This window comes from Camelus dromedarius, chromosome 9, assembly GCF_036321535.1.
Source record: "Camelus dromedarius isolate mCamDro1 chromosome 9, mCamDro1.pat, whole genome shotgun sequence".
NCBI lineage: Eukaryota > Metazoa > Chordata > Mammalia > Artiodactyla > Camelidae > Camelus > Camelus dromedarius.
In genome coordinates, this window is record NC_087444.1 from 73,930,306 (window position 1) to 73,957,792 (window position 27,487).

At 52.8% G+C, this 27,487-nt stretch overlaps 3 protein-coding genes across 6 annotated transcripts; 2 read left to right on the forward strand and 1 right to left on the reverse strand.

Annotated features, from left to right (window-relative positions):
• Positions 1-1,143: 1,143 nt before the first annotated feature.
• SNRNP70 (small nuclear ribonucleoprotein U1 subunit 70) lies at positions 1,144-16,452 on the forward strand. Of its 3 annotated transcripts, none has more exons than XM_031459058.1 (10): positions 1,144-1,304; positions 2,082-2,238; positions 3,612-3,674; positions 3,790-3,844; positions 8,282-8,346; positions 8,495-8,557; positions 9,242-9,323; positions 12,523-12,624; positions 15,462-15,549; positions 15,631-16,452. In XM_031459058.1, exons 2-10 carry the CDS (start codon positions 2,092-2,094, stop codon positions 16,286-16,288), a joined length of 1,323 nt encoding a protein of 440 aa, XP_031314918.1. In that variant the 5' UTR covers positions 1,144-1,304; positions 2,082-2,091; the 3' UTR covers positions 16,289-16,452. The 3 variants fall into 3 exon arrangements, with proteins under 3 accessions (XP_031314918.1, XP_031314920.1, XP_031314919.1); XM_031459060.1 differs by having other exon boundaries at positions 1,164-1,304; positions 15,658-16,452; XM_031459059.2 differs by having other exon boundaries at positions 1,192-1,331.
• A 3,566-nt stretch (positions 16,453-20,018) lies between these two features.
• On the forward strand, positions 20,019-23,543 carry LIN7B (lin-7 homolog B, crumbs cell polarity complex component). Of its 2 annotated transcripts, XM_031459062.2 has the most exons (6): positions 20,019-20,101; positions 20,524-20,642; positions 20,915-20,986; positions 21,633-21,842; positions 22,918-23,078; positions 23,434-23,543. In XM_031459062.2, exons 1-6 carry the CDS (start codon positions 20,065-20,067, stop codon positions 23,453-23,455), a joined length of 621 nt encoding a protein of 206 aa, XP_031314922.1. In that variant the 5' UTR covers positions 20,019-20,064; the 3' UTR covers positions 23,456-23,543. The 2 variants fall into 2 exon arrangements, with proteins under 2 accessions (XP_031314922.1, XP_031314921.1); XM_031459061.2 differs by lacking the exon at positions 23,434-23,543 and having other exon boundaries at positions 22,857-23,061.
• Positions 23,544-23,583: 40 nt separating this feature from the next.
• Positions 23,584-24,231, reverse strand: C9H19orf73 (chromosome 9 C19orf73 homolog). Its single transcript, XM_031459063.2, is given in 4 exon segments — positions 23,584-23,975; positions 23,977-24,009; positions 24,011-24,081; positions 24,084-24,231. Coding segments are annotated over 4 exon segments (465 nt in total). The 3' UTR covers positions 23,584-23,762.
• Positions 24,232-27,487: the final 3,256 nt, after the last annotated feature.

Sequence of the window (27,487 nt, forward strand, 5' to 3'; positions counted from 1 at the left end):
GAATGTTCTTATTCTTAGGAGTTACATGCTGACGCATTTAGAGACGCAGTGCCTCGGCAATTTACTTTCAAATAGCATAAAAGAAAAATATGTTATTAAAGCAGATTTAGCTTTTTCTTCAAACTTTTTATTTTGAACGAATTTTAGAATTACAGAAAAGCTCCAAAAAATAGCACAGAATTCTCACATTGATAAAGCAAATGTGATAAAAAAAATTTTTAAGTAATATGAATTTAGTCATTTAAATTTTGTAATAATTTCTGTAATTATTATTAAACAGGCAATTAAATCTACCCTCAAAACTTAAAATACTTAACTTCTTACAGGTTTACAGGATCCTAAATAACACGGCCGCCAGCTCTCTGCTCTCACAGCCAACAACATGGGATTCCTAAATCAGGGCCTTTGCACTTGCTGTTAACCCCGCCCAGATCTCCCCTCCATCGGGCCTTTGTTCAAAAGTCACCTCTTAAGAAGAGCCTTCCGTTATCACCCTTTCTAAAATAGACCCTCTTTCACTGCCCAACACCTTACTCTGCCCTGTTTTCCTTTATTGTGCTGGCCACTATCCTAAATTAAATTTATTTTTAAAATGCCTTTATTGTCTCCCGCAGTACAACGTACGCTCCAAAAAGGAAAAGACTTTGCTTTAGTCACATGCTACAACCCCAGTGGCCAAACACTGCGGAGCACACTGCCGGCGCTCGATTACTGATTTAATATGTTAGGTAATCACACTGTTCATGTAGGGACTCTTTGCCAGGCGGCGGAAGGGTATATACCATACAAAACAATATAAGCATGCGCACAAGATCCGGGAAGTGAGTTAGGGAAAGGGGTGGAGCATCGAAAAGGGTCTCGCGGACAGAGGCGGTTGGAGCCCAGAGCGCGAGGTGAAAAAGCAGAGCGTGGGGAGGAGCGCGCGTGCGCACTACGGACTCCAGCCGGCCGCGGCAAAGGAATTTAAGGTGTCCGAAGGCGGAGCAGTGACCTCGCGCGTGCGTAGTACCCGCGGCGGCGTCAGAGTCCCTGTGTGTGGGTTGTACTTGACTCGCGCAGCGCGTGCGCAGTGCGGCCGGCGGAGGGATTTGAGGCTGGTTCCACCCCTTGCCCCTGCCGCGAGCTGGGGCCGCGCGGGCTTGTGAGCAGCGGCCTGGTGCGCGCGGTGGGCGGGCGACAGAGACTGAGGGACGTAGACCCTGCCAGAGTCGAAGCCAGAGCAGGCGTGCCTATTGCTGAGGGGCTGCCGCAGCCGCCGCGAGCCCTGGGACCGTCGCCAGGCCGAGGAGGGCGCCGCGCGGCGGGTGAGTGTGACTGACTGGCTTTACCAGGTGCGGGGCCGCTACCCACAAGCCCCTGCGGTGGGTCCCAGTCCTTTCCCAGCTGCCGGGTCCCCTTCCCGCGCCACCGCCACAGTACCTTTTTGCACCCTTTACCCAGAGTTCTCTGGGCAGTAAGGCTCTCTTCCCATAGACCCCCTTCCCCCTTCAGCGGTCACTTACCCACAGGCCCTTGCGGTGTGTTGCCTTTTTTTCCCTCGCCTCCGCTGCGTCCTGGAACTTTACCCATAATTCCTTTTGCCTGTGGGGGCCTGGATCTATTACCCACAACCCCCTGGCTTGAGGGGTTTGCTACTTATGACTCCCTCCCTTGATCGGAGACGTCCTGCGACCCTCGCCCCATAATCTGTTATCCAAGGTACGGGACCACCAGCCGTCACTGTCCTGAACTTCCCTTCTCAGGATCATTGATGCCTCTACAAGCCCCCAGGGACTCTCAGCCCCGCAGATCCTTGCTCAGGAGTCTGAGACTTCACTACTCAGAAACGCTTTTTCAGTCTTTGTTTCCCTTACCGGCCTGACCCCACCCCTTCACACAGTCCTTCCCCAGGAACTTGCTTTCTCATTCAGATTTTTTCCTTCGTTCCCCGTGACTTAGGATTGCTCTCTGCCCTTAAAGAACCTATTTTGATACTGAAGATTTTGCCTCTGTTTTTCTCTCTTCCTGGGAGTCAAGGAGTTATAGGGGCTTCATCTCTCCCACTTCACCCTAACATAAGGTGGTTTTGCTTCTGCTCTCAGACTTGGCAAGATGACTCAGTTCCTGCCGCCCAACCTTCTGGCCCTCTTTGCTCCCCGCGACCCCATCCCATACCTGCCACCCCTGGAGAAACTGCCACATGAAAAACACCACAATCAACCTTACTGTGGCATCGCACCGTACATCCGAGAGTTTGAGGTGAGTTCACTGAGCAGACCTGGAGCTGGTTGGGTTCTTTGGGGCCTGGGGGCTGGATTTGGGAGTCCAGTCTCTGTCCAGTTTTCTAGCTGTGTGATAAAGGCAGGTGACTTTTAACCTCGGTTTCCCTGTCTTAATTGGGGTAGATGATGCATCCCTTGTAGGGTTTTTGTGAAAATTGAGTAACTACCAGTTAAGGATTGAGGCTCTCAAGCTAGGTAGTCCTTGGCTCATCATTTATCAGCTGTGTGAACTTGGGCAAGAGGTGTACCCTCTTAGTGCTGTGATTTCTTCATCTTTTGCAAGGGGATGTTAGTATCTTCGTTGTAATATTGATGGAGAATTGACGAAAAAACTTACGTTACAGGGCTTGGCATTAAGCAGTTAGCAGATATTAGTATTTCTTATCGTACTTGCCATTTTTGTTTATACGGTGATATTTGTAAAGGGTTAGCACCGGGTGGTGGGTTGCTTAAGACCATGGGCGTGAGAATTTTAGCTTTGTATCTGCGGGATAAACATGATTAAACGACTTAGTCTCGTGGGCCTGAGTTTTTTCATTTGTAAAATTAGGATGACAATATCCACCTCTTAAGGTGCATCAGAGAACACCTGAGAAATGCTGGCACACAGCCAGAGGTCAGAAGAAGAAAGTTCTGGCATCGAGTGGGAAAGGGGAGGTGGAGGAAGTTGCAGAGCAGAAGCTAGTAGAGAGATGGTAGATTGGCTGTTTAGTAGGATTTGCCACCCTCAGTGAACCGGTATTTGGAAAATGTTATTAGCCAGTTAAACTAACGTCAACAGGCAGGTGGCAGGCGTGGGTCATGTGCCAATTACTGTTTAATGAGTGCTTGCTGAGACCTTCAGGAAGGGCTCTGGCCCTCAGGGGGTGTCTGGTTTTTTCCTCTGAGCACTGCGCTGTCAGCTCTTTCTGTTTAGGGCCTGTCCCAATTCCTACCTGTAATAAAGGACAACTCCATTGGAGATTGATGCTTTTGAACACATAGGAGAATTATTTTCATTTTTTTCTAGTGTCTTTAAAGAAAGAATACAAAGTAAAAAATCAAATTTTTATTAAGTTCAGTGGGCATAAAACTACTCAGATTGCTGTAGAAGTTTTTGAATACTTATTCTTAGTTTCTGTACTTCTCTTGTCACAGACAAGTAGCAGCAAATATCACTGGTCCGTGGACCATGCTTTGATCTGCGCCACTCCCCTACCTCCACTGGCCTGGGAACTGTCCGTGTTTGTGTGTGTGTGTGTATACATGTGTACATGTAGGGGAGCATGGTCGAGATGCTTACTGTTTCCTGGATGGGTGTCTCTTGCTATTTCCCCCCGTCACTCCCACTCTGTCACGTCTTGTTCCCAGGACCCTCGAGATGCCCCTCCTCCAACTCGTGCAGAAACCCGGGAGGAACGCATGGAGAGGAAGGTATGTAGTGTTTGCCTTCTGACTCCACCACATCTTTTTTCCCACTTTCTTCAGAAAGTTCCGTGACATCGGGGCACTTCTGTCTGTGTTTAGTTGTCTACTTTTCTCCTGACAGAGACGGGAAAAGATTGAGCGGCGACAGCAAGAAGTGGAGACAGAGCTAAAAATGTGTAAGTCCCTCTTTCCTCCTTTCATGTCTCTTGTTCACTCTTGTGTTTCTCTCCCCAAGGACAGCCCAGGACTCTAATTTGGGAAAATGCGATTGTCAGTTCACTTTTTTAGCACCCTGTTTGCCAGCACTCTGTTTCGTTTAGGTATTTAAGCAGCAGAGCGTGGAGTAAGGGTGGGCAGGAAGGGATCCTGGTGCCTTGGGCTGCATCCTGCAGGGGCCTACACTAGCCGGGCCTCATAGGCAGAGGTGGTGAGGTTGGGCTGGTGAGGCAGTCCTGACTCCACCTTAGCTCCCCGGCCCTTGGGCTGGGGGTGTTTCATCCCTTCTGGGTACAGGAGGAATTGGAGTACGTTGTAGCCGTTAACCAGGCTTCACAGGAGGGTCACGTACCAACCTCTAATGGCCCTTTCTTGTTAGCGGGGGCTTTGCAGTCAGAAGACTTGGGTTTTCCATGTGAGGCTGTGGTGAATCACTTCACTCAGAATCTCGTTCCCTGGTGTGGCACATTCCTCAGGGAGCTTATGCAAATGCCTGACAGCTGAATACCTGGGCACCTAGCTGAGAGCCCTCTGATCCCTGACTCTCACTGCTTTCCTGTCTTTTCTTGGATGCCTCAAAGGCATATCAAACTCAGTGTCCGAACCACAATCGTTATTTTCTCTCCCTACCAATCTGGTCTTTGGTTGTTTCCTTCGCTGGAACATGGTCATCCAGCTTTGCAAGTCAGGACCTCAGTTGCTGCCACCCAGTTTGCTTTCAACACCTTTTTCTCACTGTTTCCCCAGCCTGTCACCAGGATCTCTCCCTGTTACTCTCTAAATGTCACAGTTCTGAGCCTTCTCTCTGTGTCCACCATGCAGGGCCCCTCCGGCCTGGACACACAATAACAGTCTGACTGGTTTGCCTATATCTCTGTCCCTGCCAGGTTCTGTGGAGCTTTTTAAAATACAACTCTGATTGTACCTTTCTCTGCTAACAGCTTCCTTTTGTTTTCAGCATAAAGACCAGAGTCCCTCTCCTGCCCACTGAGGATGCATTCTGCCCATGCTGCCCCCAACCCCTGCAGCCTGCACTGGCCTCTTCTCACCCCTCATCCTTCCCAGATGGTCTCCTGTCATTGGGTCTTTGCCCAGGCTGTTCCCCTGTCTCAGATGATACCTTGGTTTATATGGAACTGCCCTTTGTGTCTCTGTCAGCCGTCACTCCTCAGGGAAGCCTTTTGTGACTCCCTTGCTTAAGTCGCATCCCCTCGTGCACTGAAAGCCCTAGGTCCTGCTGCAGGTTGGTCACTTGAGTCTGTAGGAGGGGCTCACTGATACACATTCATCTCTACTTTGGTTCATAGTTACTCCAGGAAAGCAGGGTTTGGATGGAATTTGCCCACCATTGTGGCCCCCGCTCCAGTGGGACCTGGTAGAGAACTGTTGGCAGCAGTTAACTTGGGGAGCCTTTCAGCTCTGCTGCGGGGGCACAGGCCTTGTAGTCTGACCCACTTGAGTGTTAAGCCCGCCTCTGCTGCTTACAGCTGTTGTGACCTTGGATAAGTCACTTCTGCTGGAAATTGTTTTCCATACTTTAAAAGTGGGATCCTGACATGTTGAATGATCCTGAGGATGCAGTTAGCCAAATTTAGAATGTAGAGAATTGTAGAAGACAAATTTGTGACCCAGTTTCTTTAACAAATAAATGTTAAAGGCAGGGGCAGGGAGTGAACCAAATGGATTAAAGAATCACCTCAACCAAATGGTAAGTGTGGAGCTTCCTTGGGTCCTGATTTAAATGAGCCAACTGTAAAAATCTAGTTTTGAAACAGTTGAGGACATACGAACATTGGACACAAGGTCTTAGTGAGGTTAGGGAACTAGTGTTAACTTTTTAAGGTGTAATAACGGTACCATCGTTACTCTTTTTTTTTTTTTTTTAAGTCTTATAGAACTACAATGGTATATCTGGAGCTTAAAATTTAAAGTACTCTGATTTTAAATATGCTGGTGGTGGTAGAGATGTAATAGGTGTAGCTCTGGTGATAATTGAAGCTGGTTCATAGGGGTTCATTATGCTGTTGTGTTTCCTTAAGTGTTTGAACTTCCGTATAGTAGAAAGGAAAAGGAAAGGATGGATCAAGTACAGTAGGGTTTCTCTGCCCCTGAGAGCCTCGGTCCCCGAGTATAGAGACTTGTTGTGCCTTGTCACAGTTAACAGCTACCATTCAAGGGGACCTTGCCCCTTACTGAACACTTAATATATTTCATGTTTTTTACTTCCTAACAGGTTCTAAATGTGGCAGGGGTTGTTACTCCTAGTTTTTAAGGAAATGGAGGTTTGTGGAGGTGAAGAGCATGCTTACCAGGAGGAAGAGTTCTGAAATAGTTTCTCTGCCTTCTAAAAGCCTAATGAGGTTTCCCAGCTCCACAGTCTAGTCCTTGGAGCCCCTGCTCTGGGCTGCTATGTAGATAATCCTTAACCAAGGATTTCCCAAGGGCAGAGTTGCCAGCAGGATGGAGTGGGTTTGTGTGCTTGCTGAGGGGTAAACTGCTGATGAACTGCAGTTCTTTGCCACCTTCTTTTAGCTCATGGGTCCTTTCTTCAGATACGTGGGTACTGGCTCAGATGCACAAGGTTTTACCTTTGGTTACACTCCTGAGCCTCTTGGTTAAACAAGAACTGTGGAGACTCGTGCAGGGTGCCTGGGGTGGTTTCCCGTTCCGTCTGCTGGGCACCTCCAGGCTGCCTGTCAGGAAGCTCAGCTCTCTGCTGTTTGGCCTTTGTCCACCCCGCCAGGCAGTGGTCAGGGTAACACTGTTCTGTTCCTGCTGTACCTGTTAGACCACCTGCTGCCTGGTATTGGCGAGGCTTCGTTTCCTATTAAATACGCCATCAGGTCACATGCTGTCATCTCAGTGAGGCCTTTCTGGACCATCCCATTAAAACTCTTCTCCCCATCTCTGTGATTATCTGCTAAAACTAGATGATTGCCTCATTTACCTTGTTTACTGTTAGCCTTCCTCCAGTAATGTCTGAGCTCCGAGAAGGTAGGGATCTTTTTTGTCTTGTTCGCTGTTGAACCCCCAGCTCCTACAGGAGTTCTGGGTACATAGTAGTGCTTAACAAATATCTGTTGGATGAATGGGTGCAGACTGAGACATCCAGGCCTGGAAAATTACAGCCCCAGAGGGACGAGGTAGGGTGAGGGACTCAGGGGGCAGGCTCAGGGGACAGAGTTATCTTCGAGGGCAACCATCAGTTTCCAGGTAGTTACTCTCTTAAATTTGGGTTCAGTCTTCTGCTTTTCAAGAAATTCCCTGAAGTCATCTTGAACTTAGTTTATGTTTGCAGCCAAACCCTCTCATGGAAAACACATACGGCTTTTAATTCTCTGGCTTCTTGAAACACACAAACTCTTCCTGAGAAGCTAACGCTTAGGGGTTCAGCATATGAGCCTGGGTTGTGAGGTCAGGCCGGGATGTAAAGCCGAGCTTGGCTTCTCTGCTACTCTGACACTTCTCTTCCATTTGCAGAATGATGGTAAACAATTCTTAGTGTTTAGCAGTGTCTGGGCCTAATTATGTGCTCAATAAATTAGTTAACATTTGTTTTCTCATGTTCTTCTAGAATATGGCAAGTTCTAGAATATGTCAAGTTCTCCTGAAGGTAGCACTGTTGGGTAGAAGAACCGCCTCACAGTGCAATGGGCAGGGTGCCTTTGGGGCCCTGACAGGAGTCAGAAACCATTGTGTGTGGTGAGACCACCAGACTTTGTGAAAAGGACTTCTTCTCAGGCCTGACCCATCAGAATCACCTGTAGCGTTGGTTTTGTGACAAGATTCTGGCTTCTGTCTGTGGAGGTGGTTATTCCTCAATGGTTAGTGGTAGTAAGGCTGGGAGTAAGCATCTGATCAGCCTATTGGAAGCTCCAATGCCAGCCTTGAGTTCCTCCCAGAGACCACAGGACAGGGAAGAGAGCAGTGCTTGGACCCTGCTAGGCTCCCACTCCAGGCCTTAGGGGTGCTTGATCTCAGCTTTCATTGCAGGCTGTAGTTGTGGGCCATGCCAGTGGGTGGCACTGTGGCCCTATGGGTGAAGGAGGAAGCTCAGTACCTGGAAGGCTCAGGCTGCTTCCCCAGAGATGCCCCTTTGGGCTTAGTTACTCATACCTGAGAGGGACCTCAACCTCAGAATATGTAGATCTGAAATGGCTATTAGGCTGGCCCCCATACTGTCAGTGTGAAGTCAGCCTTATTCCTTCCCATCATTGGATAAGATAAAGGTTGCTGATAATGGCTGCTGTGCTTCAGGGAAAGCAGGGCTTAGAGGGTCCGTGCCCAAGGTCGCCAGGTGACCAAAGTTCCTCTGGGTCTCTGCCCACCTGTCTCTGTCTGTCTTGTTACACAAGGTTGTGGACACTTTCTTACAAATACTTTTTTTTCCTGCACAGGGGACCCTCACAATGATCCCAATGCTCAGGGTGATGCCTTCAAGACTCTCTTTGTGGCCAGAGTGGTGAGTACCCAGCTCCCAACCCTTGGAACTCCAGAGGAGCTTGGAACCCTGGGGAACTCCTCTAGAGAGTTTGGGTGTAGATAGTAACCTGGTCCTGGGAATGTTCTGAGAGCTGCTTCCTCTTAACTTCACATCTGTCTCCTTGTAGAACTATGACACAACAGAATCCAAGCTCCGGAGAGAGTTTGAGGTGTACGGACCTATCAAAAGAGTGAGTGGACTGGGGCGGGGGTGGTTTAAGTTGGAGGTGTGTGGAGGGAGGGGGAAGGCTGGCTCCCAGCCCTGAGGACCACCGCATTATTTCAGGGTTTGATTCCATGGCCTGGGCTCATATGCTGACTGCACTTCCATGCAGTAGACTTGAGGTAGTGGAAGTAAAATTAAGAAGTAATGACTGCTTGTTACTGGTTTAGAGCACAGATTAGCCAACTGCAAACTTAGTATTTGTAAATAAAGTTTTATGGGTATCCAGCCAGGCCCATTTGTTTACTATCATCTGTGACTGCTATTGCTGTAAGGCAGAGTTGGGTCGTTACGTCTTTGGCTGTATGGCCCTCAGAGCTGGAAATAGCTCCTGTCTGGCCCTTTATAGAAAATGTATGTTGATTCTTGTTTTAGAGCAAGGCTTTAAGTTCAACTGACATTTCTTTATTTACTTAAAAGTCACTCACATGCTCTGGAGTGTAGTGAGAGCTTGAGGTCATCATGCACAGAAACTGATAAACCCAGGGCCATTAGAGCATCAGTGACTCTGGGTCCTTGAAGGGCAGAGGGTCTGAGGCATCTGTCACTGGCACCACTCAGCCCGGGCCTGCCACACAGGCCATGTGACTGATGGGGTGGGGTTTCCCTATGTTGGAACCAACCTCTGTCCCTGCCGCCCCCTCCCCCCTAGATACACATGGTCTACAGTAAGCGGTCAGGAAAGCCCCGAGGCTATGCCTTCATCGAGTATGAACACGAGCGAGACATGCATTGTGAGTACCTCCCACCTGAGCCCTGCCCTCTGACCTCTCTCTTCTCTGCTTCCCCAGCCCCTTCCCGCCGTCTGTCCCCAGCCCCACCCTGCTGGCCCTGACATTAGCGATGTCTCTTCTCCTCCTCCCTCTGTTTCTGATACATCTTTTTTTTTTTTATATATACGTGTTTTTTAAAAAACAAAAACCAAAATCCCCCACAACGTGTGTGTGTGTGTGAACCCGGGGAGGTAAGTGTCACACGTTGAACCTCAGGGGCAAGGAGGGAACTGGGTAGGGGCTGGGGCTAGCTGGAGGTGGGGGGAAGGGTCGGATTTTTGGGGAGCCTCTCCCCATCGTCCCCACTGGAGTTGGGGGCAGCCAGGTTGGAATGAGGACTGGCCTTTGAACCTGCCCTCTTTTCCCCTCAGCAGAGCTGGGGCTGGGCCACCCGACCCTCTGCCTCCCCACCCCTAGCCCCCCACCCTGTTCCTCAGCGGGCAGTGGGCTGGTAGGCGTGTTCAGCGCCTGCCCCCCCATCTCCAAAGCCCCCTTTGAGGCTGCGGCGGCGTCCACATGGGCAGGGATGGGTGGGTGGGGGTGGGCAGGGCTGCGGCGTGTCCAGGGGCCGCCGTATTAATTGACTGTTCTTATTGTCACTGCAGCCACCACGCAGCTGGCTTGCAGCTGATGCTTACGCTCCCCTTACAACACCTCAGTGTATGGTTGGTATAAGGGTTTGTATCATGGGTAAGATCACTCAGCACCGCACACCTGCCCAGTTTAGCCAGGCAGCTCAGGAGCAGCGAGGCATTCCCTCCTCCCGTCCCTAGTCGCCCCTCAACCTCCCCGCACCCAGAACCCTTTCCTCTTTTGGGTGCCCTTTGTCCCTTCTGCCCCTTGATCCATATGTTCCGATAATCTTGCTGATCCCAGGAGGGGATAGATGAACCCCGACGGGAAAGGCAGCTGGCCTCTCCACTTGGGCTCAGCCCAACGCCCTGACTTACCTGGCTTCATGGCAGCAGCGGCAAGGTGGCGGGAATACCGAAGCCGGGATGGGCCAGGGCTCTGGGTGGAACCCTGCAACCCGTCGCTCCCCGGCCCCACACCTTCTGCGGGGCTGTCACCGTGGTGGCCCTGGAGAGTCTTTTTGCTTACTAGCTTTGGGGTGCTCTGCCCCCTTCCTGTCTGCTTTATCATGGTTGAGGCCTCCCAAAGGGCTGTGGAGCCCAGCTGCTCCGCAGAGTGCATGGAATTGGGGACTGGGATGTGGGAGGGATCGAGTAACAGGCTGTCAGCAACTGAAGGTGTTGTGGATTTTACTAAAGACCTTTCCACCGAATAGAGACCTAAGAGAGGGAGAGAGAGAGAAGCCTAGAAATACACACGTCACATGTTTTCTTTGCTGTTACTCCCGGGTTGGGCCTCTTCTGGGGTTTGGGACAGTGAACCAGAGCAGGGTTCCTTTGCTTGACTGTGTTCCCAGTCCTTAAATTCCTTCCCCCACCACCCTCCTCTGGGTTCAGGGGCCAAGTGGCCCCTTCCCCTCAGATCATAGGCAGTACTCCATCTCCTGGACCCTCAAGGCTGTCCCCTTGTGTGCCAGCCTTTGGGATGAAGCAGGTGGTGGGAGGGAGTGTGGAGTTGGAGGTGGAAAGTCATTCCATGTGCTGAGAGAGGGTGGGGCATGTGCCTAGTTGAACGTGGACTTTATTGGGCAAATGTGAAGGTGGACAGGTTTGCTAAGTTCTCCCTAGCCGCCTTTTTTAATTCAAACAAGGTAGTCCCACGGCTTTCTAGCTCCCAGACTTGATGTTAATCCTTGTCTCCCCCTTGGTCAAGGCCTCCATGAGGTTTCTTTGGGGTCCACCACTTCCTCTGCCTGTCTCCAGGCGGTGTAGCAGATGTGGTTCCTCTCCCTCTCTGGCTCCCTAGAATCCCCTCAGCTCCCTTCCCTGTAGCTTTAGCTGACCCCTTGGTGGTGGGTGTGGGGTCTATGCGCGTGCTCAGGTAAGCTTGGGGGCTCCAGGTAAGCGGTCCCGTGTCCCCCCCCGGGAAGCCCGCCTCCTCGCCAGGCCCCCAGGAGTTGCCGAGCCCCCCCCATCCCGCTCGGTTTGGACACCCGCAAGGCCGGCATCGGTAAATGGCACCTTTTTCTCTTCCTCTGGTTGTTATTGGGGGGGAGAGGGCTGGGGTGGGGCAGGGTATTGTGGTTGGTTGAGGACAAGCCCCTAGGCTAGGGCTGGGGGTGGGAGATAGGGACTTTTTTGGCCTTCCTGACAGCCCCATGTGAGACAGGCCAGGGACTGGGCCTGTCCTTTGCTGTGCCCTGCCCAGGAGCAGGAACACGCCTTTCCCCGCATCTCTGCCTCTACTCCTCACCCTTCCTGAGAGGCTCAGGCTGAGGTTGGCCTCCCAGCATGTGTTGAGCTGGGGGTGTGGAGGGAGAGAGGGGCTGGGGCTGGGGTTGGGTGGCAGTCATCTCAGGTAAGGCAGGAATCGTCAGCAGCACCGCACGTCTCCCATGCCTCCCTTCACTTTCCCTCTCGCCTACTGGCTGTGGGGGCCCCTCCAGGCCCCCTGGGAGCACCGTAACCCACCCTTCTGCTCCCTGCCACCTCCTAAAGATTTCTCCCACCCCCCTTCTGGTTCATTTTCTGTTCTGATGTCTGTTCCCCCCCCCCACGCTCATCCTCCCCCCAAAAAAAATACAGAAAAAGGAAACCGGCGTGAACTGGGGTGCAGAGCGGCCCGGCCGGGCCTCCTCCCCCAGCATGATGTTCCAGGGTGCATGTCTGGGGTTGTGGAGGAGCCCTCCCCCACAGCAGAGTCCAGCCTTAAGTTAACCTCCGGTTTCTTTGCAGCGACTTTGGCCTCCTTGATGCGAGGGGGCTGCTCTGTCAAATGGGAGTGTGACAAGGCTGGGGGTGGATGGTGGGAGCGGTCTTGCCCCCCCAATAGTGATTGGGGGGTGATAAGGAAACAGGCGCTGAGATGGAGCAGGCCCCTCCTGGTTGGGGAGAGGGTTGGTCTGGCTGTCAGTTGCCTGGCTGGCTGGTGGGCGTGTGTATGTGTGTGGGTGTGTGTATGTGTGTGTGCGTGTGCAAGTGTGTTGATGGGGACACGGGCTGGGGGATGCCATGTAGCTGGGCCTTATCCTGACTAGAGGACCCTCTGGGGACTCTTCCCCCTCCCCCCCACCCCACATCTGTTGCAGCCGCTTACAAGCACGCAGACGGCAAGAAGATTGACGGCCGGAGAGTCCTTGTGGACGTGGAGCGGGGCCGAACTGTGAAGGGCTGGAGGCCCCGGCGGCTGGGTGAGCACATCCTGCTCAGACTGGGCTTGGGTTCTGCTCTTTGTGGCTTCTTTCTCACCTCTTTTCTGCACCCTCTGCTGCTTCCTGTCTTCTTTTCCTCTCCTAGCTCACCGGCCGCTCACATCCTTTCTCCCTCTCTCCAGCCCACCCTTTCTCATCACTATCATTTTCCTGGTCTGTTTTCTCATTCTGGTTTTTCAGTTAGGAGCAAGAGTACTGACCTTGCCAGAAGCCAATCTGGGATCAAATTCCAGCTTGCATACTTTCTGGCTGGTGGATTTTCCCTCTTCCTGCCTCAGTTTTCCTCATCTTGGAAAGTGGGAATAACCTCAGAATTCACTGAGCTCAGCGAATGCCAAGTGGCTGGCATTTGGTGGGGCTTATAAAAGTCACTCTCTCATCCACTTATACTTTGCTCCTGCTCATATGTTCATTCATTCCTTGGTTCAGCAAATGCCAGTTTGATCACCAGCTGTGTACCAGGCTTCTAGTCAAGAGTAGGACATAAATAGGTCACCTCTGCCCTCACAGCCTCCTACGTTCAGACCTCCTCACTGTCTGTTTCTCATTGTCAGTCACCATCTTAGTCAAGTTCAATTTGATAGCAACTATCAGACATAGATTTGAGCTTCCCAGAGCATAAAGGGGCCTTGATGAGAACCCTGGTGTCTCTCAGAGCCCAGAGACATATGATGCCTATGGGCCTCAGTTGGACCTGGTAGCCGGCCCTTAACTATCAAGAGCCACCTCTGGCATGTCTGCAGCTCACCTTGGCCTTGTTCACTGCTTGTGTAGACTGGGCTCTTTTGTCTCTCCACAGTGGCCCAGTGTGGCATTCCACAGCTCCCTGCTTTGCACGCAGTCCTGGAGGAGTCTCTCCGTTTCAGGGTGGGTGGATCTTAGTGGCTCAGGATTGGGCCTGGACCTGGGGCTGAGATCTTGCCATCCAAGCATGGCTGTTGAGGTCCAGCTACTATGACGGCGAGTGACAGTTGTCAGAGAAAATGATCTTCCCTGGGCAGACACCCACGTGGGTCCAGAAACCTCTGCTCTTATTTCTGCCTCCCAGCCAGCTATTCTCGCTTTTTTTTTTTTTTTTTAATTTCATTGAGTTATAGTCAGTTTACAATGTTGTGTCACTTTCCAGCGTAGAGCATAATTTTTCAGTTACACATGAACTGGCTGTTCTCACTCTTGACTTGCCTTTGCTGAGTAGACCACACTACTCATTTGCTGAGTCTCTGAACTTAATAGATAGGTTCTTATCTCGCTCTCTGGGTTGGAGTGAGTCTTTCAGAGTCTGCTGTTTCCTATTGTGGTAGAATCTTGGAATCCCAGAATCTTATAGTTTGATTCAAGCTTTTCGATGGTGATACCCAGTGCATCTTGGGCCAGGGTACATGAAAAAAAAAAATTTAACCAAAAAGAAAGCTTTTTGAAACTTTATTACTAATAGTAATGATCTTTCCTACAGTCAGTATATACTAGTTTTTTTGTGTTTGTTTGTTTTTGAGTAAAAGTAGATTTATTTAGAAAGGTATACACTCCCTGGACAGGGTGCAGGCCATCTTGGAGAGAGAGAGCCATACTAGTATTTTATATTCTGTTGCTTTATCTTATTTTTTAATATATTGGTTGTAACCCATCAAATTAATGATATGATCCATTGCTGGGTCATGATCTGAAAATGGAAAACACTAGTGCATTCTGTCCTGTACCTGGGACATTCCAGACGCCCGGGCGGTTACTTGTCCCTGTTTGAATGTCTTTGTTACCCAAGCAGCTGCTTTCCTTTTTCACCTTCACTGCTGAAAGGCATGCCTTATATGGAACCCAGGCCTGCCTCACTGATGCTTCCTTCCAGGCAGAGAGGCACTGAGGAGAGTGGAGAGGGCAGGGTCTGGAGTCAGTGGTGAGTCCAGCTCAGCTCTGCCCTTCCTTGCTGTCACCGTGGGCAGGTGACTCTGAGTTTGCTTTCCCATCTGAAGGAGACTCCCCTGCTCCTTAGGGCTGTCAGTCATTTGACTGCTGCAGGTACAGTTTTATATCCCAGGTGCTGTACTAGGTGCAGGTTACAGTGAGCAAAGCTAGATATTGTCCTGACTTGGATGATGCATCACAGGCAGGTGGGGGAGGCAGCTGTTAGTCAACTCACACAGCACATACAAAACTGGAAACCCTACTTGAAGTTCTGGGAGGGACATGTTTGTGGTCTGTGAGCATTGGAGAGCGGCTTACCTTGTAGGTCAGGGAAGGCAGGCTGAGGAAGTGATGTTTGGGTTAACATGTGAAGGGTAAGTAGGAGTGAACTAGACAAGGGAGATGAGATTCCATGGAACGAGGTGAATGATCCCAAAAACTGGGGCAGGAAGGAAATGGACATTATGAGGAAATGGGAAAATGCCTGGAACATAAAAGAGCCAGGGGCCCTTCTTTGGAAGATGGGAAGGAGCCAGTCACCCGATAGGGAGTGTGGCCCGTAGGCGGTGGGGAGCCAGTGAAGGCTGGGAAGCCGGCCACGTTTTCAGTTAGAAAGATTGCAGCAGCTTCGCGTTTGCGTGAGGATGAGGATGACCAGAAAGGAGGGTTTGCCGGAAGGCTGTGTCGGACGTAGTGGTAAAGAATATGAGCTTTGGGGTCTCAGTACCAGGTGTTTCCCAGCCAGCGCTAGGGAAGCCTTGTGATCTGAGTGAGGTTGGCTGGTCATGTTAGAGGAGTCCGCGCTGTAGTCGGCGGCCGAGGGGGTGGTTGTCCTTCCCTTTGCTCTTTGCCACCCTCCCCACCCCTCCTGGGGTTCCCTGCCCAGACTGACCTGCTGTCTTCTGCCTCACCCCCAGGAGGTGGCCTCGGTGGTACCAGGAGAGGTGGGGCCGACGTGAACATTCGGCACTCGGGCCGGGACGACACCTCCCGCTACGATGAGAGGTGAGAGGGGGCAGCCGGCGTCCGGGGCCGGGGTGGTCGTGCTGGGGAGCCCTGCCGCAAACCTCTGCCCACCTCATCCAGGCCCGGCCCCTCCCCGCTTCCCCACAGGGACCGGGACCGGGACCGCGAGCGGGAGCGCCGGGAGCGAAGCCGCGAGCGAGACAAGGAGCGAGAACGACGACGCTCCCGCTCTCGGGACCGGCGGCGGCGCTCCCGGAGTCGCGACAAGGACGAACGGCGGCGCTCCAGGGAGCGGAGCAAGGACAAGGACCGGGACCGCAAGAGGCGAAGCAGCCGGAGCCGGGAGCGGGCACGGCGGGAGCGGGAGCGCAAGGAGGAGCTTCGTGGCGGAGGTGGAGGTGGCGGCGACATGGTGGAGCCCTCCGAGGCTGGTGACGCGCCTCCTGATGATGGGCCTCCTGGGGAGCTGGGTCCTGACGGCCCCGATGGCCCTGAGGAGAAGGGCCGGGATCGTGATCGGGAACGACGTCGGAGTCACCGGAGCGAGCGGGAGCGGCGCCGGGACCGCGATCGAGACCGGGATCGGGAGCACAAGCGGGGGGAGCGGGGTGGTGAACGGGGTAGGGATGAGGCCCGAGGTGGGGGTGGCGGCGGCGGCCAGGACAACGGGCTGGAAGGTCTGGGCAACGACGGCCGAGACATGTACATGGAGCCTGAGGGAGGGGACGGCTATCTCGCTCCGGAGAACGGGTATCTGATGGAGGCTGCGCCTGAGTGAAGAGAGCCTCGCAAGCCTCGGTTTGGACGTGTTCCTACCCACCCTGTTGCTGTCCTCTCCCCAACCTTCTTGGCCACCACCTAAGTTTGCTAGCCAAGGGTAGGAGTTTCCTCATTTGTTCTGGTCCCTTGGATTTAAAAATAAAATTAATTTCTTGTTGATAATGGGCATTTGGTTTCTTCGCTGCTCTTACTGTCTTCCCCAGAAGGTTGTCACCTGATTTTTGATAGCCCTACCTTGCTTGATTTTCCAGGGCAAGCATAGAACTTGAGCTTTATGACTTAAGGCTGGGCCAGCCCAGTACACCAGAGCTGTTTACAGTGGGGCAAGGAAGCCCTCTGGAAGGGTCCTTGATCCTTTTATGTCTTTCTATTTTCACCTCTCTCACATCCCCTGTGGGACTATGCATAACCCTGCCTTGGTTGGGGGATGGGGGGCTCTAGGCACTAGAAGACTCAGTAGAAACTACAACTCCATTGTGTGCAAGGGGAGCTGTTGTCTAAGTTGGAGAGCAGGGGAAAAGGTAAGGGAATGAAACATGAGAGCGAGATAAAAGGGTAAGATGGGGTAGAGCTGAAAGTCCTCACAGGGCCAGGATGGAGGAGGGCCTACAGTTCATGACTGCAGCTTCACCGACTGTTTTTCACATCTAGTGATAGGAGAGGAATAACGGGACAAGAGGTTCCGTCAGCAGTTGAGATGTTGACACATTCCCAGACTAAAGATTAAATAAGATGGTGGTGGGAAAGCTTCAGTCTGGTAACCATTTGAGAAGGAAGCCATTGGCCTTGCAGAGCCTCCAGAGGCCCAAGCCTGAAACTCCAGGTATAACAGGTAGGAGGCTGGAGCAGGATTTGTACCCAGAACAGTCTAGAAGCTGGACATTTGCTGCCTAGGCAAATATAAGACCTACTTTTGTATTTCATTAGTTCCTCAGCCTAAAGGCAAACTTGGCTTGGTAACCCAGAGGCAGTCTGTCCGTGAAATCTGGCTGACATCCACCAGGATTCTAGTATGCTATTTAACTGCCTCAATTTTTACAAACAACCAAAAATCCCAGACACTTGAAAAAGTCCTGCCAAAAGAGACCATAAGATAGAGAAACTGGTCCTGCAAGAACTTAATACCTCTAATTAGTGTTTTTTCATAGATATCCCAGGTGTTGAAACCAGACTACTGGAACTGGCTATGAAGAACAGCCCATTTTGGACTAACCTGGCACAGGCCACTTGTATAACGACTGGACAAAACACATAAAAGTGACGTGAAAGTCTTTGGGGAGTAAACAGTATAGGCCAGACTCGAGGCAGGTCTGAACCCCAAGAAAAGGAAAGCATGCAGAGGTGACTAATATTTTCTCTTGCTTTTTCTTTGAGGACATCTGCCCATTTAGCATGACAGAGTAGACTCAGAAAGTGGCAGTCCTCAGCTGGGCTAAGTTCACAGAGGTTGGACCAGACAGCTGGGACTTGAGCCCCAGAATCTACCTGCAATCTTTCCTCTAGGCATTTGCTAGCTCCTCAGCTGTGCGTTGTCGTTGCAAGACCCCTCCAAGGGCTCCTCAGCAATGACGGAGGCTAAGCTGCTGAGCAGAGATCTGAGCCATGTAGACCGGGGCGGGGGTTGGGGCAGGTTAGGGTTCAAGTCCTGCTGTGGTGGAAGGAGGCTGTGCTTGAGACCCCCCAGAGTGCCACAGTGTTGGAGTTAGGCCGCCAGTTAAATAGACCAGGCCTAAGAAAGCCTAGAACCAGACCTCATCAGGATGTATGTGATTTACCTGCCAGAAGACAATTTAAGCTTCTTTGGAAGAAGCTAGAGCCTCTGGTTTTTTGTACACAATGCTTAGCATCTACTCATAGAGAAAAAAATAGTCAATAGAAACAGACCCAGGCATGATTCCAAGGTTGGAATTAAGAGAGACTAAAATAACTATGTTGAAAGAAATTGAGATTGTGATGAAAGAAACAAAAGTAGTTAGACATTACAGAAAAAAACAGAAGCTGTTCAAGGTAGGAAATGTCACAGAACACTACTTGAGCTCTACAGTAAACCGAAAGTACTTAGACATAATGTGAGCACTTTATTGACTGATCTAAGAACTGGGACCATAAAGCAACCACAGGAAGAGAGGGGCAAGGTTGTAAGGGTGGAAAATCAATATGTAATATATTGCTAACATCTAAAATTTAAAAATTGGAGAAATGCTATGTTATTTAGATACAGAAGCAACCAGTAGATGAAACATCTATACCCTGTTGCCTCTTGCAGTGAGGAGGGTTAGGAACAGGGACAGAGGTTGGTGCTTGGCAACTTCAGTCCTTCTGTATTATTTGGTTTTGTTTTTAACTGTAAATGTTATTATTAAAATAAGAGAAAAATATGAAGGACAGAGGGACAGACAAACCTTCTCTAGTCCTCTCATTTTGCAAAAGCCCTTTTCTGGACTCTCCATCCTACCAATGGTGACGTTAACTGAGGATGTACTTTACCCATTCAGCTAATAGTGAAATAACACCAGACTTCTCCAGTATTGTCTACATCTACATTTTTTTGGCCTCTCAAGAGCATCTGATGCCACAGCCCACTTCCTCTTTCAGAAACTCTTCTCATGGTTTCTCCCACCTACTTTTCCTCCTACCTTTCTAGCCATTCTTTGATTTCTTCCTGGCTTTTACATGTTAGGAGTTTTGAGAACTCTGTCCTAGGTCCTCTTCATTCTAGGTCCTCTTCATTCTATGTTCTCTTGCCTCCAGCATTCCTGTCTACTCCTATGGTTTTATTAACCACCTCTGCCCAAATTCTCAAAACTGCATGCAGGCCTTGGATATTACACAGGCTCTTCAAAGTCAGAATATCCCATATCCCACCACCAGCATAGACCATTTTTAGCAAAAGGCCCACAGGCGACTTAATACCCACCTTCTCCACCTCCCAGTCCTTGTATACAGTTAATCACCAAGACACATTTCCAAATCTGTCCATCTGTCCTCCATGCCTCTGCCCTTGTCCCAGTCATCATGGCCTCCTGATCGGTCCCTCTGCTCCCACGCTTGCTCCCATCCAATCCAGTCTCCCCGTAGTGATCTTAAAATACATATTTGAATATCACATTTTACTCTTCTGAGTTACCATGAAGTTCAAAATCCTCAACACGAGTATGCCAACACACAAGGCTGTCCATCTTGCCAACCTTTTCACCTTCATCATAAACTACTCTAATCCTTACTCTGCTGTCCAGTCATGTGGGCTCCTCCTGCTTGGAAAATGACCCACGCCCCACCTCTTGATGATCTTACCTCCAAGGACTCTGTCAGTGTCCCTAGATCGTCATCTCCCTGCTCCCAATTCTGATCACAGTCATGGTTAGTTGTCTACCTCCCCTCGCTCACAGACTAAGCTCCGGGAGGGCAGTGGACTTATCCGCCCTGCTCAGTGTCGTATCCATCGTCTTGGGCCCAGATGTTAACATAAGTTTGTCCAACGAATGTGGGGGGAAAATGATAGGCAGGGGACAGACAGATGTGGCAAGCAAGACAGGCTGAGATGGAAGGTGGTGCAGACAGACAAAGGCTGCAGTAGGAGGGGTCACAAACCCAACAGACCGATGGGGTCTGAGAGCAGGGCTCCAAGACCCATGCGGCTGCAGGTGGGGCGGTGCACACGCCAGGCCACGCCTCCGCAGGGGGGGGTGCTCGTCGCCGGGGCGTGGCCTCGCGCAGCCCCTCCCTCCTCGCCGGCGACTGGGAAGGCGGGTGCCTTGCAGCGGCCGCGCGGACATGGCTGCGCTGGTGGAGCCGCTGGGGCTGGAGCGGGGTAAGCGCGCCAGGGGGCCCTGCCCACCCGGTCGCGGCCTGCGTCCCAGACCCGGGTCGCCGTCCCTACCACTGCAAGGCCCAGGCGGGTGGGCGGACCCGGCGGGGGTGGGCGGGGCGGGGCACCGAGAGTGGGGCCGTCGGTGGGTGTGGGAGGGTCCGTGGGCGAGCCAGCTAGGGAGGGGGCGTCTGCTGCACACCCCTGCCTGTGTGTGTGTATGGGGATCTTGGGGACGCAGTGCGCCCGGCTGGCTGCAGTCTCTTCCCCGCCACTGGTGACTCTGCGGGTGTCCGACTGGGACTCGGCTGTCCTTCCCGGGGTCTGCGCTCGCCCTTACTTGGTCTCTGGCCGCATCTCTACGTGTTTCTCTGCGTCTTCTTGTCTCTGACTCTGGGTCTATGCTCCCCGCCCCCGCTCCACAGACGTGTCCCGGGCGGTGGAGCTCCTCGAGCGGCTCCAGCGTAGCGGGGAGCTGCCCCCGCAGAAGCTGCAGGCCCTCCAGAGAGTCCTGCAGAGCCGCTTCTGCTCAGCCATCCGGGAGGTGAGAGCAACGCAGCGCCGAGGCACGAGCGGGCGGCCGTAGTCCTCCTGGTCGCCCCGAGCCCGGGGACTACGTCTCCCAGCAGCGACCGGGGCGGCCCTCCTTGAGGTGCCGACGCTTCAGCTCAGGGGTTCTTTGGGAGTTGTAGTTTCTGCGGCCTCCCGGTTGCGGGGGCGGGGCGGATCCCTGGGTGGGCGGGTCTGCGGGCCTGGACTCAGTGTAGAAGGGAGGAGGGGCCTGGCGGCTCCCTGAGGCTGCTGCGTCCTCACCAGGTATATGAGCAGCTCTATGACACGCTGGACATCACCGGCAGTGCTGAGATCCGGGCCCACGCCACAGCCAAGGTAGGTGTCCCCCACCCACCCCATTGCCCATGGTACCCACTGAACCACATGGGTTAGTTCAGTATCTTCCTAACGTCAGTCATTCCTGATTTCTGATCCTCTTTTCTGAGTTTTGCCAAATCTACATACCACCCTTACTATTGTTTATAATTTATTTTAAGTAATCTCACATTTTTAGCTTAAATGTCATATAAAGGCATCTTTAACCACTACAACTGGAAACTAGTACTGCATGCCTGACTAGAAGATAGCCTTAAACATTCATACAATGAAAACAGTGAAGTAGCATTAAACACTGAAATTTTATCAGACTTATTAGATGCAAGTTCTTGCTGCTTCCTGGAGGCTCTCGGCTCTGTCCAGGCCTTGCTTTTCTCTTTAAAAAGCGATATTGGCAAGTGCTGAGTATTCAGGACAACACCCTCACACCAAATGGAGACTTTCTCTTTGACAGTCTGAAGTGTCCAAAGTGACTAAAAGGGACATACTATCACTACCAAGTCATCTTGTGTTGAATTGTAGCAGGCGTTCTGTGCTTGAGGAAAGCTGTTTGGCCTAAATCCCTCTCCCTGGTGCAGATTCTCCACCTTCGTTGGCCTGCCCATCATGGAGGGGCCCTCATTTCCTGAGGTTTTCTTTTTCCTAGGCCACGGTGGCCGCCTTCACAGCCAGTGAGGGCCATGCACATCCTAGGGTAGTGGAACTGCCCAAGACAGATGAGGGCCTGGGCTTCAATATCATGGGGGGCAAGGAGCAGAATTCGCCCATCTACATTTCCCGTGTCATCCCTGGAGGCGTGGCTGACCGGCACGGAGGCCTCAAGCGTGGGGACCAGCTGTTGTCAGTGAATGGTGTGGTGAGTAGGGGGCTGAAGCAGGGCTGGGATCCCAGTCTGTCTAAGGTAGCACAGTCCCTGTTTTTGACATTCATTCAATGCACACTGACAGAGCACTGCCTCTGTGTCCAGCCCTATGCTGGGCATTACTGCAGACTCTGAGAGTAATTGACCTCAGCTCCTACATTCAAGGACTTCCCCTCTCTAGTGACAGAGATAGACTCTGACCAAAAGAATTCTAAACCAGGAAGATAATAATGAGGAAGCACAAAGCATTGTGAGAGCCCAGATATGGCACCAGACTGCTGTAGATGTGGGAAGTTGAAGGGACATTTGAGTTGGGTTTTGTAGGATGAGTAGGAGTTCTCCAGGCAAATAAGTTGAAGAAAGGTGTTACTGGCTGAAGATGTGATAGGTAGGGGCTGTGACTCTGCTTTCCTATGAGCTGAGGAGAAAGGGCTTGGTTCCGATGGAGGACTGGGGCATGCAGGTAATTAAAATTGCTGTGGTTAGAGTAGATGGGGACACAGCTGGATAGGTGGTTGGGGCCAGCCATGCAGGGCCTCATTGCCAGCCTGAGAAGCTGGGACTTTGTCTCAAGGGTTCTGGGGACCCATGGAAGGGCTTTGAGTAGGGGAAGGGTAGGCTCAGCCTGGAGACCTAGAAAAACCTCTTTGGGACTCTGGAGGGGATGGACTGAGGGAAGAGACTGGAGGCCAAAAGGCCAAGGAGGAGGCTGGTAGGGTGAGAGTCCACAGGGGGAGAGAATGAGGCCTGAGCTGGGCCTGGTGGTGGGAACAGAGAAGAGGTAGTCTGGGCAGGAGGGATGGGGCTGGGGGCAGGGGATAAAGATATGGGCCTGGAGGTCTGGCTCAGTGACTGAAGGCTAACATGGGGCTTGTCCCTGACATGGGGAACTTGGAAGGTTTGGGGGAAGGACACTGAGCCAAGAGCTAGTGACTGTCCCATGAGGATGTGAGGCCTTGGCATCTTGGGGCAGGTACCAGTCTCACCAACTGTTGGTCCCATTTCCAGGGCTGGGGCTGGGTGAGGGTGGTGGGCCCCAGGCCCAGCTGTCTGTGCACCGCCCCTGCAGAGCGTTGAGGGTGAGCAGCATGAGAAGGCAGTGGAGCTGCTGAAGGCTGCCCAGGGCTCCGTGAAGCTGGTGGTGCGTTACACACCTCGGGTGCTGGAGGAGATGGAGGCCCGCTTTGAGAAGATGCGCTCTGCCCGCCGACGCCAACATCAGAGCTATTCGTGAGCCCTTTGCCACAGCACCCCTGGGGCCTCTACTGCCTGCCTCCCTTATCCCCAGACTCCCCAAGCCAGGCCAATGACTTCTGAGACCTTGATTGCCTCCCCCAGCCCTGGCTCCTTCCCCTGGGATTCTGACTTTTGATCCAGGCCATTCTTTTACCCCAAGCCATTCTGCCTTAATACTTTGGGGGCTCCTAGCTCACTCCCATACCAAGATCGGGAACCTACTCTCTCAGGAATCCCTCAACCCACTTCCCTGGGCCCTTGGCTCTGGAACCCCAGCCCCAGCTCTCTCCCATGCCTCCTCCCCTCCCCTCCCCTGAGCCTGGCTCCCCTCTCTTTACCCTCCTTGCAGGTCCTTGGAGTCTCGAGGCTGAAACCACAGATCTGGACCCCCTCCCTAACTCCCTCCCCTGTACAGTATTTATTGTCACCAGCTCCTTATTTAAAGATCTTTAACCCTCACTGAGCGTCCGTGTCTGTCCAGCATTCGGGGTTTAGAGTGTCTGGAGATGTGGGGGAAGGAGAGAAGCTGAGGTCGAGACCAGACCCTGAAGAAGCCCTTTTAGAGTCTGACAGCAGAGGTAGAGACTTTCCCCCAGGTCCAAAGGCAGAGGCTGTCGAGCTTCCTAGTGACAAGTCCAAGGGTGGAGGTTGGGACCCAGCCTGGGTCCAAGTGCAGAGTCAGAGCTGAAACCAACGCCCCCTACCCTTCAGAGATTCTGAGGGCGGAGGTCGAGCCCCCTTCCTCCGCAGATGATCGGACGGAGGAGTTCTGAATCGCCGCGAGTCAGTGGGCGGCCTCTGTGTGGGCGGGGCGGAGCGAACCATTAGCCTGGTCCGCCGGGGGAGCCCTGCCGGCCATACAATCGTCCGCGTGGGAGGCAGGGGTGGGGGGTGCCACGTGCAGTTCCCGAGGCGGGCGCAAGGGGTGCAGAATAAGGTGTACTCGTCAACCTAGTATTCACTCCACCTTCCAACCTGAGCGCGTGTCCCAGGAGGCGCCCCCGCCTTAAAATCCATCCTTTACTCTCACCTCGCCGCCAGCCCAACCCTCCCGTCCCGTGCGGCGCGAGGGCCGGCGCGCGCTACCGCCGGAATCTGGGGTCGCGACTCGCGTTCCACGCCGCGCGCCACTCGCTCCAGGTGACATCATCCCCCTGCCGGGCTCCGCCTCCCGCCCCAGCCGCCGCACGCCGCGTGCCTATTGGCCGACGCACCTTGAACCCCGCCTCCCGCTCTCCGCCCGCGCGACCCCTCCCAGCCAGTGCAGAGGTGGAGTTTAGCCGCCGGCCGGCGCCGACATCGCCTCCCATTGGCCACTGGGCGCCGTCCGTCAGTCTTCTGTTAAAGGGCCCACGACCGCCCGGGAGCTGGTGTGGGGGGGAGGAGGGAGGAGGAATTTTTTGGCGGGGGAAGGTGGGATTTTGGGGGCGCTGGTGAGCACCCCTGGATCTGGCGGCTGCGGCCTCGCGGGGGGAGGCTGAACGGTGACAGGGGCAGGGGTCTATTTTAGTGGGTAGAGGATTGTGAGACTGTGAAGGGGAGGGGGGTCCCCAGCGCCCAAGCCAGAGCAAGAGACGCGGAGCCCGCGCGAGCGGCAGAAACAGGGCTCCGGCACCACAGATCCGGGCCCCGGCCGCCGCCAGGGGCCCCGCCCGGTCCCCCCACCCCACCCCACGTCCCTCCTGCAGCCCAGCTCCGCCCGCAGCCGCCGCGGACCAGGTAGGTAAGAGCCCAGCCCGGCCCGCCTGGCAGCCCCCACCTTGGGGACCCTTCGCCGAGCTTCCCTCGCCTTCCCGAAAACCTGGATAGCTTTCTTCATCCCCGGGGACCTCAGAGCCCAGATTTCACAGCCCGACCCCAGAGACTCAGGCGTGCCCCTCCCGGCTCTCTGAGTCCCCAACCGAACCCTAGAATCCCAGGCGTACTGCCGCCTTGCTCCTCCTCCGGAGCCCCAGGAGCCTGGGTTTCCCAATTCAGCCCCAGAAACCCCCTCTGGACCTAGATCCTCCTCCTCGGCCCAGTCCTGGCAGCTCCAGACACCGGCCGCGTCTGTGTCAGACTCCCCCGTCTAGGGCCGGCCGCCCCCCCTTCCGCCCTGTCGCGTCTGCATAGTCCCCCATTCACCGACCCCTTCTGCCCATCTCCGGTCCTCCGGCTTGAACAACCGGTCGAGTCCCTCAGTCCAGGCCCGCTCCGCGGCCGCTCTGGACACAGGCCCGCTCTGGAGCTGTCCATGGTCACTGTTCTCGGCAGCCTCGCCTCCCCCATCTCCTGCTGCCTTCGCCGGGGAGGGGGCGCCGGCTGCTCGGGGATCCCCCCGCCGCGCCTTTGACCCGGGGATACCCGGGCCCTCCCCGATTCGAGGACCGGGGCCTCAGGTTCTGCTGCCTAGGCTCTCAGCCCTGGCAGTCCTCAGCGCCCCAGGTTTCCAAGACCCCAGCTGCTTCTTGAGGAGTCAGGGCTTCTGAATGTTCCTGTCTGGTCCACCTTAGGAATCTTGGCATCCGAGAATCCAGCTCCCACCTGGCTCTGGGAGCCCTGTCAGTCTTCACTTCCTCTGGCTAAAGGCCCCAGCTGGTAGCCCTCATCCCTCAGGATCTAAAAATCCAGTTTCCCAGCCTCTGCCTCCTTTAGAGACCCACTTCAACAGCCCCTGTTCCCCTCAGATAAATATACCCAGCCTCCTGGCACCCTAGCATCTGCTCTCTTAGGGATTCAGGCGCCATGACTCTCTCTCTTTCAGGGACTCAGAATGCAATTCTTAAAGCAGTTCTCTGGTTTCCGCCCACCCTCCCCCTTGGAGACCTAGAGGCCTTGTCCCTGATCCTGCCTCTCCTCAGGGACCCAGGAGTTCAGTACCCACTTTCTGTACTGCCCCCCAAAGCCAACTACCCCTGCCCTCCCTTCCAACAAGGACTCGAGCTCCAAACTTCCATCTCCTGTCCTTTGTCGCCACAAAGATCCTGGAGTCCAGTTCCCCAACTCTGCCTGCATTCCCCACACCAAGTACCTAGCCCCTCAGCTCTTACTCTTAGGGACCCAGATCCCTACAGCTTCACCATCGCCCATCAACTTGACATCTATGGTGGCCTTGAAAAAAACCCCACTTCATCCCCATATCTCAGATTCTGGGTTCCCTACTTTCTCCCCAGAGACCCCTGAGCTTCTTGAGATGTTTCCAGTACCCCATCATGATGTTTTCTTATCCTGAGTGATGTCCCATCCTTCAGGTACACTCTCAGGCTGATGAACCAAACATACATCCCTTCCTCAGATGTGTTCTATGGCCTAGGCTCATTTTGTGATCTAGAACTGTTTTCCCCATTTCCAGCAAAACATGTGTCCTGGCAATGCTCCATGTTCTAGATTCTTTCTAGATCCTAGAACACTGCCAGTCAGCATCTCTGTTCCTTCTTCACCCAAAGCATGTTCTAAATTCTAGGTTGGATGCTAAGTTCTCGGCATGGCTTTTCCCAGGTGAATTCAAATATTTAGATAATGCTCCCAAGCTAAATTCTGATCCCACCCTCTTCTCCTTAGATATGTTCCAATTTTTCAGAGACAGTCTCAAAATTTCTGCTGAAATTTCATTTTGGGTGTGTTCTAGGTTCCAGCCACATCCTAGGCATTGTTCTAGAGTCCATTCTCTTCTTCCCAGGGGAATTCTAAGTGTTAAAATGTGTGGGTTCTTTGACGGGCTCTACTCTTTTTCCAAATTGTGCTATCAATTCTAGAATGCATTTTCCTATTTCAGGTTCCATCTGATTCTACAGTCTTAAGTCTCAAGGATTCCCACTGAAGTGTTGTATGTTACATCTTCCTGCCTCAGGTTTTATGTACTAGGCCCATCCATTCCCACCTTTTCTGTCCTTCTTTTCCCAAGTGTGACCTTCGTTTAGAACTTGTCCCCTTGCGGACTGTGGGCTTCCTCTATCTGCTACTTCAGCATTCTAAGCATGCTCTAGGCTCTCTCCCCTTCTGGAGTCTTCAGCCTAGAAATGTCCTCATTTCTAGAACATCTCCCACCTCCACCCCCTTTGCCAGCTCAGTCCTTATGCCAGTAAATTCTCAGTTCCCGGAATGCATCCTTCTGCATCTTCCTCCAGGCAATTCTGAGTTCCAGGCAAGCTCCTAACTATTTTCTAGGTTTTCCTTTGCCTCCAGGGCATGTCCTGAATTCTAGGGCATGTATTCTCCCTTCTGAGTTCCAGCATTACCTAGACACATGATAAAAACTAAGAATGCAACCTTTGCTATAGTCTGTGTTATACCTTAATCCCTGGTAGGTTCTGAGTTCCAGATTATGTCTCCTGATAGGTTTGTTACACTTTGCATCAGGTATGTTCTTAGGTATCGATATGCTCCTCTCTATTTTTGGGGTTCTGGGGTGACCTAGATACTCC

Excerpts from the sequence above, each read along its gene's own strand:
- SNRNP70 (XM_031459058.1), top strand. The coding sequence starts at position 2,092 with ATGACTCAGTTCCTGCCGCCCAACCTTCTGGCCCTCTTTGCTCCCCGC. Across the intron at positions 3,675-3,789 it reads AGGAACGCATGGAGAGGAAG|AGACGGGAAAAGATTGAGCG; the intron begins GTATGTAGTGTT and ends TTCTCCTGACAG. Across the intron at positions 15,550-15,630 it reads ACCTCCCGCTACGATGAGAG|GCCCGGCCCCTCCCCGCTTC; the intron begins GTGAGAGGGGGC and ends CACCTCATCCAG.
- LIN7B (XM_031459062.2), top strand. The coding sequence starts at position 20,065 with ATGGCTGCGCTGGTGGAGCCGCTGGGGCTGGAGCGGG. Across the intron at positions 20,643-20,914 it reads TCTGCTCAGCCATCCGGGAG|GTATATGAGCAGCTCTATGA; the intron begins GTGAGAGCAACG and ends CGTCCTCACCAG. Across the intron at positions 23,079-23,433 it reads CGCCAACATCAGAGCTATTC|GTCCTTGGAGTCTCGAGGCT; the intron begins GTGAGCCCTTTG and ends CCCTCCTTGCAG.